General features: G+C 46.1%; 1 protein-coding gene across 1 annotated transcript; it reads right to left on the reverse strand.

The window, feature by feature from the left end:
* Positions 1 to 11: 11 nt before the first annotated feature.
* On the reverse strand, positions 12 to 16,638 carry C8B (complement component 8, beta polypeptide). Its single transcript, XM_017733494.1, has 12 exons — positions 16,465 to 16,638; positions 14,938 to 15,088; positions 13,754 to 13,895; positions 12,924 to 13,065; positions 10,772 to 10,904; positions 9,956 to 10,153; positions 8,322 to 8,562; positions 6,379 to 6,507; positions 5,486 to 5,649; positions 3,206 to 3,359; positions 1,522 to 1,590; positions 12 to 124 (listed from the first exon to the last, which is right to left on the reverse strand). The coding sequence occupies exons 1-12, from the start codon at positions 16,539 to 16,541 to the stop codon at positions 42 to 44; spliced, it is 1,683 nt and encodes a 560-aa protein (XP_017588983.1). The 5' UTR covers positions 16,542 to 16,638; the 3' UTR covers positions 12 to 41.
* Positions 16,639 to 18,666: the final 2,028 nt, after the last annotated feature.

Raw genomic sequence — 18,666 nt, forward strand, 5'->3', positions numbered from 1 at the left:
CCGTGTGAGAGGGAGCCCCCATTCTGTGGGGCAGGGTTGTGTCACTGTCGCCTTCTGGTCCTCTGGCCCCCTGAACACGGGGACCAGCTGGCCCAGCACCCCCAGTTTCCATTAACAGCAGCATCTGGAAAAAAAAACAAACAACAAAGCTGGAAAGGACTGTCAGGAACAAGCAGCTCTTTCCATGGGAAGAGCTGTCAGCTCCCATGAATCGTACTTGAGTACAAACAGCTCTGCCCCTGTCCACATCACTAACAATATACTGGAGTCATTAACAATGAGCAATTGTTTTAGAGATGTTAATTCTCTGCTCAGCATTTCTGGTGCTTGTTCAAACTACACTTCAGGAAGACATGAAAGGGGGGAAAAAATGTCAATTAGCTTTTTATTTGCTTGAAGGATGTCTCTCTCTTTGTCTTAGTCCAAGCCTAGATAAGAAACAGACCAACTAAACTTGTCTCAGCCACATTTTGAGGTGGTAGGGGCAGTGTTAGCACTTCAGTGAACAACAGCTTGACTATTCAGCTTTCCCTCCACTGCTTTTCCTATTACACTGATTCTTCTGGACCCTGAGCATGTGAGTGACATAAATTCAAAATCCCGAGGATCACGGAGGCAACACATAAAAGGAGGAAATGGGAGTGAGAAATGAAGTTACAGTGTTGACAAATGGATGGGTGTGAGCTTTGGGAGGGTTGGATGTGACTATGTGTGTGAAAAACAGGCTGAGATAAGGTGTCAGAGACTCCACAGTTCAAGGCTCCGTGGGATTCCTTAGAAACACACACAAAAGTGACCCCTGGTTCGGTGAAATCTTGGCTTAAAGTGCATTTCAGCCTGGCTCAGTTTGGACATAGCCATGCAGAATGAGCACTGGGTAAGGCTGTAAACAAAGCCAGTGATAAATGCAGTGCATCAAATTGTGGGACAGTGCCAGAGCTCTGGGTGCCTGGGATCTGGTATTATTTAGCATCTAAATTAATGAGCTGGAAGAAGCAAACAAAATGATTAAATTCACAGATGATCCTAAACTAGAAGGAGTTAAGAACATCAGTCAGGAGGCAGCAGAGATATAAAGTGACCAAGAAGCATTAATAAGTGCTTCAAAACAACGTAATAAGATTTTAAGATTAAAATGCATGGTAGCATATCTGGGGGAGAACAGTTTGCAACATGCTGGCTTTATCAAAGGGAAAAACTTAGGAAACAGAGCTGTTTCCTGAGGAGGAGACCTGAGGCTTTCCAAGGATTGTAAACTAGGCAGGAGTTTGTATTTTGATTGCAAGGCATGTACATGCAGCTTTGAACTGCAAAAGTAAACCCACCTCATCAGGAGGGCAGAGATATTCAGAAGAGGGCAAGGAAAATACAGCTGTCCCCTTTGCAGGTGCCCAACTGGGTGCACTGGGCTGGGCAGACTGGGAATGGCCAGGGCTGGCATCACTCCTCACCCATCAGCTGCCATCCCTGGACACTCCTAACACAGCTGGGATTGTCTCCTTGGAGCTGGGAGCCTCTCACCTTTCCTCCTGCTGATCTCACAGGCGGTGCCGCGGTAGCCAAGGGGACACAAGCACTCACACTCTGTTCCTGAAAGCAAGCAGAGATGGTGGGAATTACAGACCTGGAGCCACATTTCCCAGCAGGCATCCACTCCTCTCCAGCACTTCATCTTCTGTGAGGAAGGGCCAGAGGCTGAAATGCCATCATTTTTCTCCAGTGCTGAAGGGATCAATACCAATAAAGAGGGGAGCTGTGATGGCCCTGCCACCCCTCTCACCTCCCCAGCCATTTGTTCCTGCCCTGCAGCTCAACCTCAGACTCGCTGGTGCAATTCCACAAGCCAGGGGACCACAGAGTCCTCCTGCTCCTCTCCAAAAGAGATCACAGAACCCTGGAATGGTTTGGGTTGGAAAGGATTTTAAGGCTCATCTCATTCCAACTCCACTGCCACGATCAGGGAAACCTTCCACTATCCCAGGTTGCTCCAAGCCCTGCCCAACCTGGCCTTGGACACTGCCAGGGATCCAGGGGCAGCCACAGCTTCTCTGGGCACCCTGTGCCAGGGCCTCACCACCCTCACAGCCAGGAATTAATTCCCAGTATCCCACCTAACCCTGCCTTCCCTGTGGCCTCCTCTGGACTCACTCCAGCAGCTCCTCATCCTTTTAGTATTTGGGGTTTCAGAGCTGAACACAGCACTGCAGGTAGGGTCTCTGGAGAGAGCTCTTGGTAAAACTGATAAAGAACAAACTGCACCATCCAGAAAGAGCAACCAGGACAGAAATATCCTAACTTGGCTTTGTGGCAGAGGAAAAGCCCAAAATCCCTGCTCTGACTGCCCAGGACTGTGGTGTGTATCCCAAGTCTGGAACCTGGAGGAGAGTTCCCACTTAGGAAAATATATGGTCATTTAAAACCTTTTGCTGAGAAGATCCTAAATGAAATACTAACCTAGACTCATCTCCTACAAAGTTATTTAAACAAAGGTCACCACGAGACAAATGCTTGAAGTGCTACAATCAGCTGGCTGGTACCTGAAGTGATCGTTTCTGCATTAGATACAATTTGATGATAACGATTCTCATCAGGACTTTTGCAGATGCAGATTGGAATTAGGCACTTGACAAAATGGTCCCTTTGTTAGAAGCTCTCATCACATCATATACCTCTTGTTTAGGCAGAGCAGTTTTCATTTAATTTGATTATTTTTCCCCTTCATTTTTAAAATCACAGCCTGCTTTCAAAGGAGGACAGCTTCTATCAGAAATGGGGAGGTGGTGGTGATGATCACTGTGCTTGGCACTTACATGGTGCTTTTCATCTTCACAACACTTTTACAAACACTAATTAATGCTGAGACAGTAGTCGCTTCTCCAGGAGGATGGAAGCAATCTTAAAAGCAAAAGGAGGAGACTTAAAGACGTCAAAGATTTTTTTTTTTTAAGTGGATAATTGAGAAGTAACAAATTCTTCTGTAAAACTGATACAGATAATGGTCACTCCCATTACAAAGACACATCCCTTGACTTTACTGTCTTTACTTACTGGGACTTTACAAACAGAGCAACTTTAAAAACAGAGTAATTACCTGAGAAAGAAATGACAGGAGAAACTAAAGAGCAGACTGCCTGCCACATGCTCCCCACAAATTCCCAGCTGATTTCAATCAAGAGGGCAGAAAAGAGGAGCAGGATCCCTGTACCTCTCAGGAAGGTGATGCCATTCCCGTGGCATGGAGCACAGCGACAGGAACTGGTCTCCAGCTGGAACTCATCCAGAGCCCGCCGCAGATTCTCTTTTATTTTGGTGGAATCAGCCAAGTCAGAGGGAGTCACCAGCTCATACAGTGGCTCTGCCTAAAGGGAGGGGAGAAACTGCATTAATTCCCAAGCTCGAGACACTCTGAACATCCCAAGGCCCGGTGGTGGCACAGCTGGAGAGGGAAATGGAGGCTGTGTGGCACAAACTCCAGGTTTCCCATTGCTATTTGCTAAAACCCTGTGAACAACAAGGCCACAATGCCAGGAATACACCCAAGGATGCTCCCCTTGGTTTCCAACACCAGAGCAGTCGAAATGTGTAACAAAATACAGCAGCCAAGCTGCTGGCTGACAAACAGGCTAAGCTGCACAGGAGTTTCATTAAATCCTTTCTCGTCCACATTCCTGGTACAGACATTTATAGATCAGATTTGCTCAAACTTACGTTTTCTGAGTGACCTCTTACTCTGATTTTAAAAATGTCTCCTAAAAACCATCCACAAAAACCTCCTCCTACAGTGCCCCAGCAGAGGCACCAGTCACAGGGACTCACATCAGCACTTCCACCTCCACCACTCCTGCATTTCAAGGCTGGTTTCTGTCTTTATGGGGCCCAGATAAGGGTTTCCATTCCCTTCCAGAAGGGAGAGGATTTGATCTCCACGTGCAGATGGGGTCAGAGAGAGAAGGCAAAGGGGTGCACAACACAGTGAATGTGCAGGGATCAAGGAGACTTTGGCTCACTCATTTATTTTCCTCCTGAGAACAAGGGAGAGTTGAAGTGGGGTGTCAATAGTGCCAGTCACCCACTACTGCCAGTGGGGTGGTATTTCCATGTGCCAGCAGAGGATCCATCCCAAATTCCCATCCTCACTGCAGAGATACTGCCATGCAGGCCACACACAGTAAGCATGAAAGGATCACCCTCCTGCTGTCACAGGTTCAAACTACAAGAACCAAAGAATGTTCCAATAAAAAGCAAAAAAATGCTCATTTCCTGCTGCTGTACATCCACTCTTCATCAATTATCTGTGATCCATACTTTGCTTTTTGAATTCAGATCATACAAATGAGGAAATACACTAAGAGTGACCTGCCAAGTCCCTCCAGCAGATGATTTATGAACTGATTTGCTTTAGTTTTCCCTAACTAAGCATTCTTGGGCTGACATTTAGTCACACTCCACTGGTACTTTTGATCTTCAAGCCCCACAGGGATATTGGTATGGAAATGAAGATACCAAATCCAAATTACATCCGCCTGAGGTTTTTCACTGGGCAGCCTGGTCACTGATGCCAGGCAAGACAAAGAACACCTCAGTTCCTCATGGGAGATGTGTGGGATTTGGGGCAGAGGGCTGCATTCCTCTTGTCTCCTGCCCTGAGACCTCCCAGTGCATTTCTGGACGCTCAATCCACAGCACACCAGGGGCTGCAGCAAGTGCCAGATGGGCACTGACTGTATTTCCAAATTACTGAGTTTTGCTTGCTTCACCTTTTTAGAATTCACCTCTTTCTGGAGAAAAACCTCCCTTTTACAAATGTAAAGATTTTTGCCTAAAATTAAATTTTACAATGAAAAACAACTATAAATCAACTTCCACCTCAACCAACTCCTGTTTAAAAGGATGTTCTCGTGCACCTTTGTTCTATTCACTCATTTCGACACTAAAGACGATGAGGCAGAACTGTTACACACTTCTGCTTGCTTTTTGCATTTCTAAAACTCTCCAGGATCAAAATTCCTCGACTCTTCAAAGCCAAACTCCTGTTTTTAAGGTTCAGCTAAGCTGCACAGACATCCAGGCATACACAGTGAACCACTTGACTTTATGAACCAGAAAGAATTGTCACTAGTGCTCACAGAAGTTGATAAACATCAAGGAAAATAGAAGTCCTTATAAAATACATGCCGCCAGATATAATTTTGGTAAGTTATACACTGGTAAAACAGAAGGTAGATTGTCTGATCTGCCTGGCAGGCAGCAAGAAATGGCATCTGCACAGCCCAGCTAAAGGGTTAAAGCTGTTTACTTTGTGTATTTCTGACCACAGTTCCTTTAAAGCATCACACCTTTGCTTTTCTGAATCTCACTTAGAGAAGCTACGCCACGCAATGAGGTCCATTATTCCCGGGGTTTTTTTTCTCTAAATCCTGTTTATCTAAACACAGAGTTCTCCAAGGTGCTCAGCTGAGGCTGGAGGAAGTGAGGGATGCAGTACCTTCAGCTTTATGATCTCAGGGTTGTACTGCACAGCCTCTCCCCACTGCTGCATGAGCTCGGCCGTGGGCAGGTCCTTGTGGGCCAGGGTGGCGACGTGTTCACTCGCTCCGCCGCGGACCAGGGCGAGGAAATCCTCCACAAACTGCTTCTTGGCAGTGCTGTCTGCAAAAACACCCTCAGAAAGTGCCCAACTCTGCCCAGGTTGTGTCTTTGTGGGCTGCAGTGACCAGCGAACAGCAAAACAACACCCCTCTATGGGACCTGTCCCACTCAGAGGGCAAAGGGAAAAGGCCACAAGTGTTTCTCACCTGGCTTCCTACAAAGGGTGTGCTGTGTCCCTCCTGCTCCCCTGCAGGAATTCCCCATCCTGCACCCTGCATCTCTCCCCTAAATTTCTTCCCTACGGTTTTAAGCCCACAGGTCCTTGCACAGCCCGATGCTCCTCACCACCAGGAAGATTCCTTGTTCTCCTCCATGTATTCCCAGGTGCACCTTCCTCCCATGCACACCCCCAGCTCCCCACGTCCCCACAGGATCCCACAACACCATCACCTCCCTGTTTTCCCCATCAGGATGCAAAAAGGGGCGTGCTGGGTTGCCCTGCTGGGAGGTGGGAGTTGCTATTTAACACAGCGCTGGCCTGGTGGGTAATGGTTGATCTGCCCCTGCTTTTCCTTGGGATGCTGAGCAGATATTTACTCTCTACACAGAAAATACTGGAAAAACCCCAAGCTTTGAGACATCTCCTCCTCTGTTAAGCCTGGCTGGGGTTAGCCAGGAGACCCAAAAGTGGCTGTGAGGGAGTGGGGAAATATTTCAGACAGGCAAGCTCACAAAATCTTCCTTTCACTATGACAAAGAAATGAGATGGCAGAAGTGTTTCATGCTTACCTCCAATCTCTTTCAAAAGGGCTTTACAGCCAGCTGAATCTACTCCAAGCCCCACAGAGACTACATGAAAATTCACACCAATGTTAAAGCCCTTCTGTGCACATTTCTGGACATCACTCAGAGAATAACCTTAAATACACAACCAAAAATTGTAGGGTTTTAATACAACTGTTCCATGTTTTATCTCCATGTACACAGAACATGGGAGTTGATGAGTATTTTTGCTTTGGGGGAATAAAAAAAAAGATAAGATGAAGAAGGTTATTTTTGTTTTTTTTTTTTTGGTATTTAATAGAACTATATGAAATGAAATCTCTGTGTTTTACAGAACTCTGAAGCCAAGTGGAAATGCAAGGTAAATGCTGGAAGAGGAGGATTTTAGACACCCACCCAGCTGTACTGGGTTAAGCAGAGCTGCAGTGGGTGGGAAAACAGTGGATGTCTAACCACAAACTCCCCACCACCCCTCCCCATCCCCAGGAGCCAGGCTTTTTAAGAGGAATAGATAAAATAGCTTTTCCTCCTTTTACTAGCTCCCATCTCCAATTCTCTGTTGCCAGAAGAGACTTAACTGCTTCACGGAAATTTAGATTGGATTATCAGGATACATTTCTTCACCAAAAGGGTTACCAAGCCCTGGAAGAAGCTTCCCAGGGCAAGGGTGGGGTCACCAACCCCAGAGGGATTTATAGGACATGTGGATGTGGCACTTGGGGACGTGGTTTAGTGGCGGCCTTGGCAGTGCTGGGTTAAGAGTTTGGACTCCATGATCTTAGAGAGCTTTTCCAGCCTAAAGGATCCCGTGATTCTATGATGTGGCAGATTGGATTCTATGGATATCTATTCTATGATATGATTGTATGAGAGCAGAGCAAGTTCCAACCATGTGACACAGTGTGTGATATCAGATCTGCAAAAGAAAACTTTAGTTCCAGCACAGACAGTACAAACATAATGGTGGATTTGAAGGGAAAACCCTGAATTCTCAGACTGGACCTACAAAACCCTGGTGAGAACTCACAGCCCAGCTCAGCACTTGAGTGAAAATGTTGTCATTGCTGCAGGATGCTGATGTGGGTCAGCAGACACTGAGCATTTTGATGCAAACAATAATACACTTCAGTTCAAAGAAACGTGGCTTGTGATGGGTTCACACCAACAGCTGAGAAATTGGGAAACTCTGTTAGAATTTGAATACCTGAAATCCGAGTCTAAATGCTGTCCCTCTGGGCTCTACCAGAGTCCAGAGTAAGGAACTTCCTACACAGCAGAAGAGCAAACAGACTGAGCATCACACAAAGCAGAGCCCAATAAATGCCTCTGCAAACAGACAGCGGAGGCAGTTCCTCACTCCCCTGCCAATGAATAAATAATTGAGAGTGCAGCTATTGATTAATGTCACACTGCTCGCTCTGTCCTGCACAACAATCATCATTTCTCACAACAAAGGGAGCCAGAGCCAAAGAGCAGGAGCAATGTCAGGCTCAAGAGTCACCCAGCAAATTATTTACTGTTTCCTACGTGCTGGAAAAGCTCTCGAGGCTAAAGGTGTTTCAAAACTGCCATTTGAAAGGCAGTGGAAAAAGAACTTGGGAGAAGGCTTTCAAAGCTAACAGAAGTGTTAAGATCCACGATTCTCATTCATCTCAACATCTTGTCAGCCTCTAAAACGTGTTGTCTAAAATACTTGCCACAGGGCCTTTCTTTGTGAACTAAATCCAGTCCATGATGCTGAGCATGCTTTGAAAACCTCTTTATTCACTGCCAAGGAGCACCTCCACTCCCACATTTCCTGCAGGATTTCTCAGAGATGCTGTTGACTCCTTCTTCCATCATCTCCCTCTCCCAGCCTCAGACCTGAGCCACCCCTGTGTGCCTGCAGAGGGGTTTTACCACCCAAAAGCTGTTCCCAAAGCTCCTTCCCAACCATCAGATGCACGTACCCGCCTTGCGGAGCTCCTCGCTGTTCATGACCAAAGTATATTCATAGATGCCTCCAACAGTGGCCTCCTTGATGAAGTGTGTCCCAAAGTCCCTGTAGAGCTCCCGGTATTCCCCGTAGCTGTATTCCGTGGGGAGCTGCCGGAGCCTCTGCAGGAACTCGTGATGCAGCATCAGGGCTCGGGGCTTCAGCTTGTAAACACCAACAGCCAGCTCAGAACGGGCGTGGATGAACTTGCTGGACTGCAGGAAAGGCAGGAGCACAGGAGAATCCAGGAGGAGTGAGGGATGTCATTCTTGCGGCAACGTGGGGTTATTTGCAGTTAAACAATTAGCACTGGCCAGGATTTATTAATTTCACAGTTTTTAACTGGAAATCTCCTAACTGGAAATCTCCTAACTGGAAATCTCCTAACTGGACATCTTCCAGCTAACTTCTGCAAAAGGAAAACTTTTAGTGGTAAAGTTCCTGAGAGTCAGGCCACGACTGGGACACAGGGAAGGGCAGGGTCCTGGTTCTGACGTGGCACACCCAGGACGCAAGGACACCTCAGCATCCCACGGGACTGCTCTACCCCTAATAAAACTTTATCTCTCACAAGCCCTCTCCTGAAAAGTTCTGACAACTGAAATCATGATTTGTATGGGAAATGGTGATTCTCTGGCTGAGCTAGGTTCATATTTGTATTTCACAGAATATGCCCTCATCAAAACTGAAAGGAAAGAAGAAAACACAAACACTCTCTCCCACACACACACATTTATATGTCTCTGTGTAGATGTGTGTACATGGATACATTTTTTTCTCTCCCCTTTCTGGCACAAAAGTCTGGGACAGAAAATGTCTTTCACTACGTTTAAAGGATTTAGTGTTCAGCTGTCTGAGCCAGCAGCACAAGCACATCAGGGAGGGTTCAGTATAGACGTCTGCAGCTTCAATAATAAAATCAGGACTTAATTTGGGGTTTGTTTATGGATGTCTATTGCAAATGCTTCTCATCAGCCACTGATCTTGTTGTGCGAAATGCCACTTTGCAGGAAGCAAATGCAAGGAACACTTTGCCATTCCTGAGTACACTTTATACTGAAAGGAGACACAGGTTGGTGATGCTATCTAACCACCGATATGAGCTACGTTTGTTTATGGCAACAACAGATGAAAAAAAGAAAACAAGTTATGGGAGTCATAGGAGTTATAGATTCAAGTTGAACAGGCTTCTCAGTTTCAATTTTTAGATGACTTCATGACAAACATTCAAAGGTGGATGCCCAGCAGGGCACTGGAAAGACCCCACTCAGAGTCAGAGAATATCCACAGCTGGAAGGGACCCACAAGGATCACTGAGTCCTCTCAACAAGTTGTGGCTTACTTCAAAGGTCAGGCAGCCCAGACCCTGGCTGAGAGCTGAATGGAAAAGCTCCAGGATGCCGCAAACACAAAGGAAGGCGTTGTGGGGGTAGTCAAGACTTGAACAAATGGCAGAATCCAGTTGGGGAAAAAAATTTAATTTATCCCTGTCCTGGCTGCTGACCTGAGGAGGAGCATCAAACCAACACACACACACACACACACACACACACACACACACACACAGAGGGAACACATTAGCAGGGAATTAAGTGGAGCAGTGCTTACACTTGAAGAAAATCTTTTCATCCTCTGAAAGAACTTCTTGAACCTCATGTCATTTGAATTGTAACCAAGTTCAAACACTCGTGGTATTTTTATACCAAAGCTGAAGCTTGACTGCGAAAATTTTGCCTTCAGGACACTGCTTTCATAATTTGAGTAGGAGTCATATTCAGTCATTGTAAATTCATATTTGCCTTTGGTCTAAACAGAAAGGAAAAACAACACGTCTCATTTCCTGCATAGTGATTGCACACCTGAAGCATGGGGAAGGAATGCAGACACAAATATACTTGTGAATTAATGCTTGCACTTTGAAGATGAAAAGCCCTGTATAATTGCAAAGCGCTATTATTATTAACACAGGTACTTCAAGAATGCTTGATTTACAGCAGCAGGAAAGCCCCTGTCTCCTCCACACTGCAAGGTCCTCAGGCTTTCACTTAGTATGTCAATCTTATGCAAAGAAGGCGAAATCTTAAACACAGGCATCAATTAAAGTACAAATTCTAAAAGGAAAAGGTTTCCTAGTGGGCAGCACTCAAAAGCACCACGTCATCAAAAGCATTAAGGTCATATATATATAATATTTGAAATACAGCTTTGATGCCTGACAGGAACAAGTTTTCACACAGAGCATGTGGTGTGTTCAACATCGTGGAGTGCGTGGGGTATGAGGGTGTTCTGGAATAGGGTAAAATTCAGCCCGATCCTTTTGGGTGTCAAGAATTTGGAGATTTTTTAAAAAAATGATCCAGCAATGAAGCTTGGGCACTAAGTCCACTGGAATATGTGTAGGTAAGTTTACTTGCTGATACGTACCTCTGGTATGTAGCTTTCCACATTGTATGGCTTCCTGAACCTCGTGTCTGTGATGTAATGGGGAGAACATCCCCCAGCATAGTACCTGTGATCAAGAACCAACCCTTCCAAGCTGTTTGTGAAGATATTCAACCTGTAGATGAAGCAGAACAGCAATATTTTATGGTACCATCAATTCAGAGCTAAACACCAAATGCATTGGCTGAGAAAGGAAAAAGATTTTGTTTGGCCACGGGCTCTTTGTTTCACACTTTTTTATTTTGAAACCCCAAAGGAAAGCTTGGCCTCTTCCACTGTCCAACCAACCCAGGTGCTGCAGAAGAACTGACTAACAAGAAAGGAAAAAGAGCTGAATTTTGACACTTGATGAATACAAAGGGCAATTTTCACCCCCCCAGCTGGGAATGTCACCAATGTTACTGCCACCAGCACTGGCAGCTTTGTGGCCTTTAGTGGAACTCTCCAGGAAAAGCAGAACAAACTGGACCAGCCAAACCCCCACACCACCAGGCTGCTCACCCTGAGCACCCCCAAATATCAACAGCATCCATCAGAACCTTCAAAGACAGGTTTGCCAATCCATGCCATCAATCCAGACTGATTTTTAATTCACATTTCTTTGTTCCGGTTTATCCGCCAAAATCTTTGCCAGGTTGGTCAAGGATCAACCGGAGGTCAGTAGACAACAGTAAAAATTGCTGGGGAACAAGAATAGAGGTACTTGAGCAACAGCTCAACTAATCCTTGAAACCACAGGGAGTTTTCCTTTGATTTCAGTGGATGATGGACAGAAACCTTAACCTGTGTGTTCTAAGAAAGGATGTAGCAATGCAGTTTGTGGAGATGGAGAGATTAAACCCCATCGTTTGCTTTTCCCATTGCTGCTGGCGGGATGAAACTGCACCAAAAAAAACCCACAAAAAACTATCAGCACTCCAGGGCTCTGTTGGATCTGCCTCTCCTGATTTTGGGGAGAGAGGATTGCATGATAATGACTCTGAAGCTGTAAAAAAATTAACTCTAATTTTAGAACAATCTGGAAAAAAGGGGAAGTCCACTAAAAGCAAATTACTGAGCAATTGTAGCTTCAAAGAGATGAGAAGCATGTTCCTATAATTGTCCAACATTATTTTTAATTTTGATTAAACTCAGAAGTACAAAGCACTATCAATGACATGTGCAGCAGCCGTATCTCCAGAGAATAATGAGAAAATTGTATTTTTTTCCTTGCAATATGATTTTCCTTCTTTTTTTTTTTTTAATGTAAAAAGCAATTTTTCCCCTGTAGAATAAGAAAAAACCCTCTTTTCACACAGTCTGATCTTACAGAAAGTTGTCACAATCTTAGCCTGTAAAAGCTGAATAAATTCAGACTTAGATTTTAATCCCCACAAAGCTGCTAATATGCAGGTTCACCCTATCCCACTCACACAAAGCACAAAAATCCCACCACCTCTCAATGTCATGGAAGAAATCAAAGACATTTGAACACCTTTCTCCCTCCCTACCACACCAATACAGGGTGTAAGAATAGAAACCCCAAGAACCATGGAATGATTTGGGTTGGGAGGGACCTGCAAAGGTCATTTAGTCCAACCCCCTGCCATGGGCAGGGACACCTCCCACTATCCCAGATTGCCCCAAGCCCCGTCCAACCTGGCTTTGGACACTGCCAGGGATCCAGGGACAGCCACAGCTCCTCTGGGCACCCTGTGCCAGGGCCTCACCTCCCTCACAGGGAACAATTCCTTCCTAATATCCCATCTGATCCTGCCCTCTGGCAGTGGGAAGCCATTCCCCCTTGTCCTTGCAATCCAGGCCTTTGCAAATAGTCTCTCTCCATCTTCAGGCACTGGAACGCCACAATTAGGTCACCCTGAAGCCTTCTCTTCTCCAGGCTGAACAATCCCAATTCTCCCAGCCTTTCCTCTTGGCAGAGCTGCTCCATCCCTCTGATCAACTTGGTGACCTTCCTCTGGACTTGCTCTAACAGGTCCATGTCCACCAGGCTTTGGATCAGGTTCCTGGATCCCAGCTCACTCCTGGATACAGCAACTGCTCCAGCTTTTCTCTGTTCAGTGTTTGTCTGAAGTCACATTAGATCATTCTCAGCCTTAAGCAAGGAAGCATCTCATCAAAGCCACTGACTCACCCTTTTGCCAGATTCTCTATCCCCCAGTACTCTTCCATCTTCTGGTCACATTTCCTGAACACTTTTTTGCAGTTTTTTTCATCTGACTGGTCCCCACAGTCGTCATCCCCATTGCAGAGCAGCCTCCGTGCAATGCATCTCCCTAGGATGGAAGGAGAAAGTCACTCATAAAACAATCTTGTGATCACACTCCCTGACATGGAGTCTAGGAGCAAAATAGGAAACTCCTGGAATTAATGGTTCAAATCTAGCTGGAAAAAAAAAAATTCTTCTCTATCTGCATGGATCCCAAAGTCCATCTGCTCAGTTTCACTCAAAATCATCATAATCTTAAAATTCCTTGCTCAGCTTAGGAAAAAAACCCACAGTAATTAAAAGTATAAAAAAGTATAGAATGTTTTGGTAATTTTGTTTCATTTGGAGAGAACAAACATGCTGTTTCAGCAGGCCTTGTATATGGTATTTCTTTTCCCCTCTTCCCATGTCCACAGTTACTGAGTGTTTTCAGTCTCACCAAAACACTGGAAGATGGAGAGCAGAGGCATTTTCCTTTGCCCCATCTCAGGTGCCGAGCTCTTGTTGCTGTCGTTTGTGCTACAGATTTTGCTGATATAACCAGGTTATAATTTCCTGTTTGGAGATTTTAAAGATAGACAGATGTTGTAATAGACTCACTCAAAGTCACTGACACAACACAAGCATGGATGGAGCCAGGTCAACTCCTGGCACCCCTCTGGCCCAGCAAACTCCTGCAGAAGCATAAAGTTCAGCACAGTGGCATCAGAGGTGACACCTGATTATCTGAGCACCATCAGTCCCCAAATCCTTACCTGTAACTGCACACACGAACCCATCACATCGAACTCTATTCCTGCAAGGACTGTTTGTGACACAGTCCTCAGTTTCTCTGTCAGAGTAATCACAGGGATCTCCACTGAACTGAGAGGGTTGTTCCAGGCGGGCAAATCTGTACTGTGATGAAATAAAAAATATTGACTCAAGTACACAGAAATGGTGAATTTTACGCTTCTCTGGTTGAAAAACAAACGTTGTGTCACCGAGATCTGATCTCAGTGCACTGTCATATTAAAAGAGAAAAGTGTCAGCGCAGAAGTGTGATGCTGGTAATTTGCCTCATTTCAAAGGTTTCTGATCTGCGACAGTTTTAATTTTACTGAGGAAGGGTTGAGGATTGGGAGGGATGAAGGAAAGTTTGCTTTTCTTTGACAGTTTGTGTAAATGAGCCTGACAGTGCAGTGCGGGACTTTGCAAGAATAAGGAAGGATTCAGTTCCATCTCCTCTCTTTCAATTAATGCTGGTAACGACATCCCTTGTTATTTTCTGTCAGTGTATTTACTTGCCCCTCTGTATCATTAGGGATTTTTTTCCGCCCACAACACTGCTGTGAAGCAGTCAATTACTCCGTCCAATATGTTAGCCCTCCTTTTTTCCCCAGCTTCCGAGATTAACTCTTTGATATGAAGCTTCACTCTGCCCAACTCCCATCACTGGTTATTTCTGCTTAAGCCTGGGAACAGCTTCTCCAACTCGTTAGCAGAGGTCTCTCTAGCAACGGGGATTTTGCTCTTCACGCTGTTGGGATCATTACTTTCATTTGATGGGGCTTCTTGGCTGGAAAATGCTGGCTGGCAGACAAGAAAAAGCATCCTAATCCTGAGAGGCACCAAGTGTCTCCAGGTCCCAGAGGGGACCATTAGTGGGGAAGGTGCCTTGCACCGATGCTGGAAGAACAGGACTGTGTTGGAAAGTCCCTGCAAAGCCTGGGCCTACACCTTCTCTGGACAGCAAGGCACCCTGGAAAGCACTGGAATTACTGGGGATGGTGAGCTGAAGAGCTAAAAGCCACCTGAAAGCAAAACCCCCCAGTCTCAGCTGTACGGGACTTTCCTCAGCAGCCCCCCTCGTTTGTCCAACCCCATGGACAAAAAGGACAAGGCTTGAAGGAGCTCCCACCTCCTCTTTCTAGGTGGTCCCTAGACCACAGACACTCACCCTTTTCTTCTGGCAGGGATCACACGTGCTCCAGGAGGACCAGGCGGAGAGGGCGCAGTCGCGGGGCTGCGGCGGGGCACTCGCGGAGCGGGCGCGCCTGTCCCTGGCCTCGCGGTCACTGCTGTCACCGGGGCTCGGGGACTCCTGACCACTGTGTCCAACACCACAAGAGATTCAGGGCGTGAAACTCTGAGCTATGAGGACCTGGCACCTCAGCCTATGCCTGTGTGAAACTAGACACCGAGGAGAACTAACACTTGTTAGATCTCACCACGCTTTGCATGAAGCCTCTGGATTTCAGTCCTCATCCTGATGGCATTGATTCCACTGGCACTGGTTCTGTATGAAACCTGACCCACCCTTCAAATGCCAGCATGGGAAACTCAACCCATAATCCACCAAGCTGGGCTTCTCCTCAAGCTGTGCAAGCAGTAAAACCTTCACCATCAGTTGCTGCCCCTGCCCCATGGCTCCAGGGTCAGACACCTCCATGACAAACACCGGTCCCAAGGGAAGGCCCAGCATGCACTCAGCATTTTTGAAAACCAGGTTCAAGTGTCTCTGCCCAGCAGCCCATTTTTTCCCAAGCTGGCCAAAGCCACTAGTTTTAGATTCTACTCTCAGTTCACAGGTCATTAACCCATTAATCCCTTTCAACCCAGTAATGAACCTGAACTCCAAGTGTGAGCCTTTACTCTTCACCCCAGCCACTACTTCACCCCCTCACATGACCACTGTCTCCAAGGTTTCCACAATGCCACCATTAAAATGCTGCCTCCTCTTTTGGTGGATTCAGGATTTCTGATTAAATCCTCATCCCAGACAAATGCTCCCTTGTAGCACCTCCTTCAAGTGGGGAGCTTTAGTAAAACATTGACAATTAGTTTCTTTTCATACCCAGTCTGACAAGGAAACTACCACAGCGGTGTTCCCAATTCTTCCACCCAGACAAGGAACAGCATCAGCTGAAGCTTTAAGTATGATTTAGTGCCTGGCATGGGGCTCCCATTGTAGCATATTAAAAAACACATAGAATAAAGGAATTACAAAACCTCATCGGCTTGCTGAGGCATGAAATCAAAGCTCAAAGTTCAGAGAACAGTGCAAAAATATAGTTAGATTGGAAAGATTACAAGATGTAGTTCTCTGAAACAGCAACATCTATTACACCAGCAGAGAAAGAAACAGCTCCCAGCCACATTCTCACCATTGCTGCACTTGAAGGAACCAACCCCCTGTGTGCCCAGCACTCTGTGGGGCAGCCAGCATGGGAGGAGGCTGCATGTTCAAACAATTCCACGTTACAACACGAGCGTGGCAATTTGTCAGCTCCGATTTATCACCAGGATTACTCCTCTGAAGGCGGAAACGCTGCCCCACGCTCCCTTCAAAACAACATCTTTCACCGTTACAGGCGCAGAAATCCCTCACGACAGCAATTACAGCCTGCACAACACCAAAGCCTGAGCTGATCCTGACGGTTTCTCATGTCATCCCGTGGATGTGGCTTCAGAAACACTCACTCACCCAAAGCCATAAGCAGTCTGGGTGCCGAGCACGGCCCAGAGCAGCAGCAGCAGTTTGATGGGGCGCAGAGCGCTCATCGCTCCGAGGTACCGCCGGCGATCCCACACCACCAACACCCCCGCCCCGTCTGCTTGCAGGGGTTTGAACGGGGTTCAAGCAGAAAACCAGCAACTGCTGAGCTGCTTTGCCACCCTGTAAACAGCAGATAACCCAGCACCTGGCAGGCTCACAAGGTAAACGCTGCAGTTGTTAGCACATGGCTTTCCCAGGCCGAGCGGGCAGGAAGCAAAGCTCTGCCCAGGAGCAATTTGCACTTTCATTTGTAATGCTCCTTTCAAGGGATGGACAAAATGAATATTTCAACAAACGAAACATATTTGAGTCTTGGCAAGAAGGAAGTGATAAGTAAACTCGAGCCGGCTTTCTAGGAATAGAGTGCAGAATCATTTATTTATTGCTGCTTTGCATGTCTGTCTTCCAGAGGAAGGTCAGACACAAGGCATAAGCACTTATTCTCATGCCCCAGGGAAAGCCTTATCCCTGAAAGTTCTCTGCCCTGTCTCTCCCGCTACTGGGGAGGACAAGAGCCCCAGCCCTGGCTGGGCCATTCCACAGAGACTCTGCTCCACATACCCGACGTCTTGAGCCCATGAAAGCGGGACCTGTCAGGGTATCAAATGTAATGTCTCAGGATATCAAATGTGATGTCTTGGTGTTTTCTTGCTACTACATTGAGTCATTCTCTCTCTTAAAAGATCCTGACTGGGCTGAGAACTTACCATGGGCTAGCTCCCATCAGTTCAGTTGGGTTTTCAAAGGCGGATCAGAACCTTGAAGAGTTTTTCTTTGGTTTCCTGTTGAGCCTTCACATTCTGCTGCTTCTTCCTCTAGGTACAGCTTTTTGACTCCTGAGACAGAAGAGTCTTTCCCTTCATCTTCCTATTAGTCTTAGCCTACAGCAAGAATCTTAGAGGGAGGGAAGTTCTCTCAATCTGTGTTTCCCTGTACAGAATGAGGAATATCATTGTGTTTCCCCACCCTTCCCCTTGCTGGACAATGTATTTGAAGAGACAAAGCCTGACTTTGAACAATTGTGGCTTTCAGCAGCGCAATCTCTCGCTCTGGGGTACATCTCTGAGTGCTTTGATGACACAAATAATACATACATTTTAACTAGCTCATTACGGGAATGAAGAATGCTAGATATATAAAACTATTCATATTCACTAACACCAAACAAACCCAACCACCTCAGTGCTGTTACCTGGCCAAGTGCTACACCTCAGTGTGTCACAGTTACCTTACAACTGACATGATTCTGCCTGTGGAGCCACGTCTCTGCAAAATAAGCAACTGGCTGAGACATCCTTCTGGTTTGGCAGTGGATGATAACAATTTAACACAGAGAGGCACATGAACCAAATCCTTGCAGGAATCTGCTCCAAATAAACGAGTGTAATTCAGGCAGCCCTTTTTTAAACCCAGTTACTGAGCACAGTGATAAACTGCCCTCCAGACATGGAGGACAAACTGTTAGGGGAGATGATTCAGGCTGTGCAAAGCTTTCTGTTTGCCTTTTTTGCCTGATTTTTCTTCTTCCAAATGACTTTGCCCCAGCCTGAACCCAAGATGTGCCTGTGTGATATGGCTTGCTCAACCTCTGGCACAATTGATTCAGTTGTTAATCATTTGTTCATGACTGAAAAAAAAAATACCCACTTACAGACAAGACCTCTCTATCCACGGGACCTTTGCTGGCCGGGAAATACAGCACACATCCAGTATTTCAACAGCAGTAAAAGATAAGCTGGTAGTATAAACACAGAGCACCCTCTAGATTTAACTGCAAACCATGAAGGTGATCCCAGCATGTGGAATAATCAAGCTTCTCTCTGCTGCTTGTCCTTGTTTTGCTGCCTCTCACCATCTCAGTGGTGAACAGGCAGAAGCGGTGAATTACCAGAAGTGAGGTTAAAACAGGAGCAGGGACCCATGAGACAGAATTTCCTACACCTCAACATACTTTTCAGAGAGAACTAAGAAACACAATCAGGTTTTACACATAATTTACAACTTAGTTTAATTAGAGGTAGGTCTAACACGTGAAATTTGTGACAGCAACCACAGGTCATTTTCTGCTTCCTCAGGTCCATGGATCAGTGGGAATGTTGCCTTGTAACACTGCCTGTGTCCTCTTCTCCA

Source organism: Corvus brachyrhynchos, unplaced genomic scaffold, assembly GCF_000691975.1.
Source record: "Corvus brachyrhynchos isolate BGI_N302 unplaced genomic scaffold, ASM69197v1 scaffold34, whole genome shotgun sequence".
In the NCBI taxonomy this organism is placed as follows: Eukaryota; Metazoa; Chordata; class Aves; order Passeriformes; family Corvidae; genus Corvus; species Corvus brachyrhynchos.

Coding starts and splice junctions, on each gene's coding strand:
- C8B (XM_017733494.1), bottom strand. CDS start 16,541: ATGAGCGCTCTGCGCCCCATCAAACTGCTGCTGCTGCTCTGGGCCGTG. Junction 13,066..13,753: donor GTTCGTGTGTGCAGTTACAG/GTAAGGATTTGG, acceptor CTTCCATCCTAG/GGAGATGCATTGCACGGAGG. Junction 8,563..9,955: donor TGAAAAGATTTTCTTCAAGT/GTAAGCACTGCT, acceptor CCTTTCCTGCAG/TCCAGCAAGTTCATCCACGC.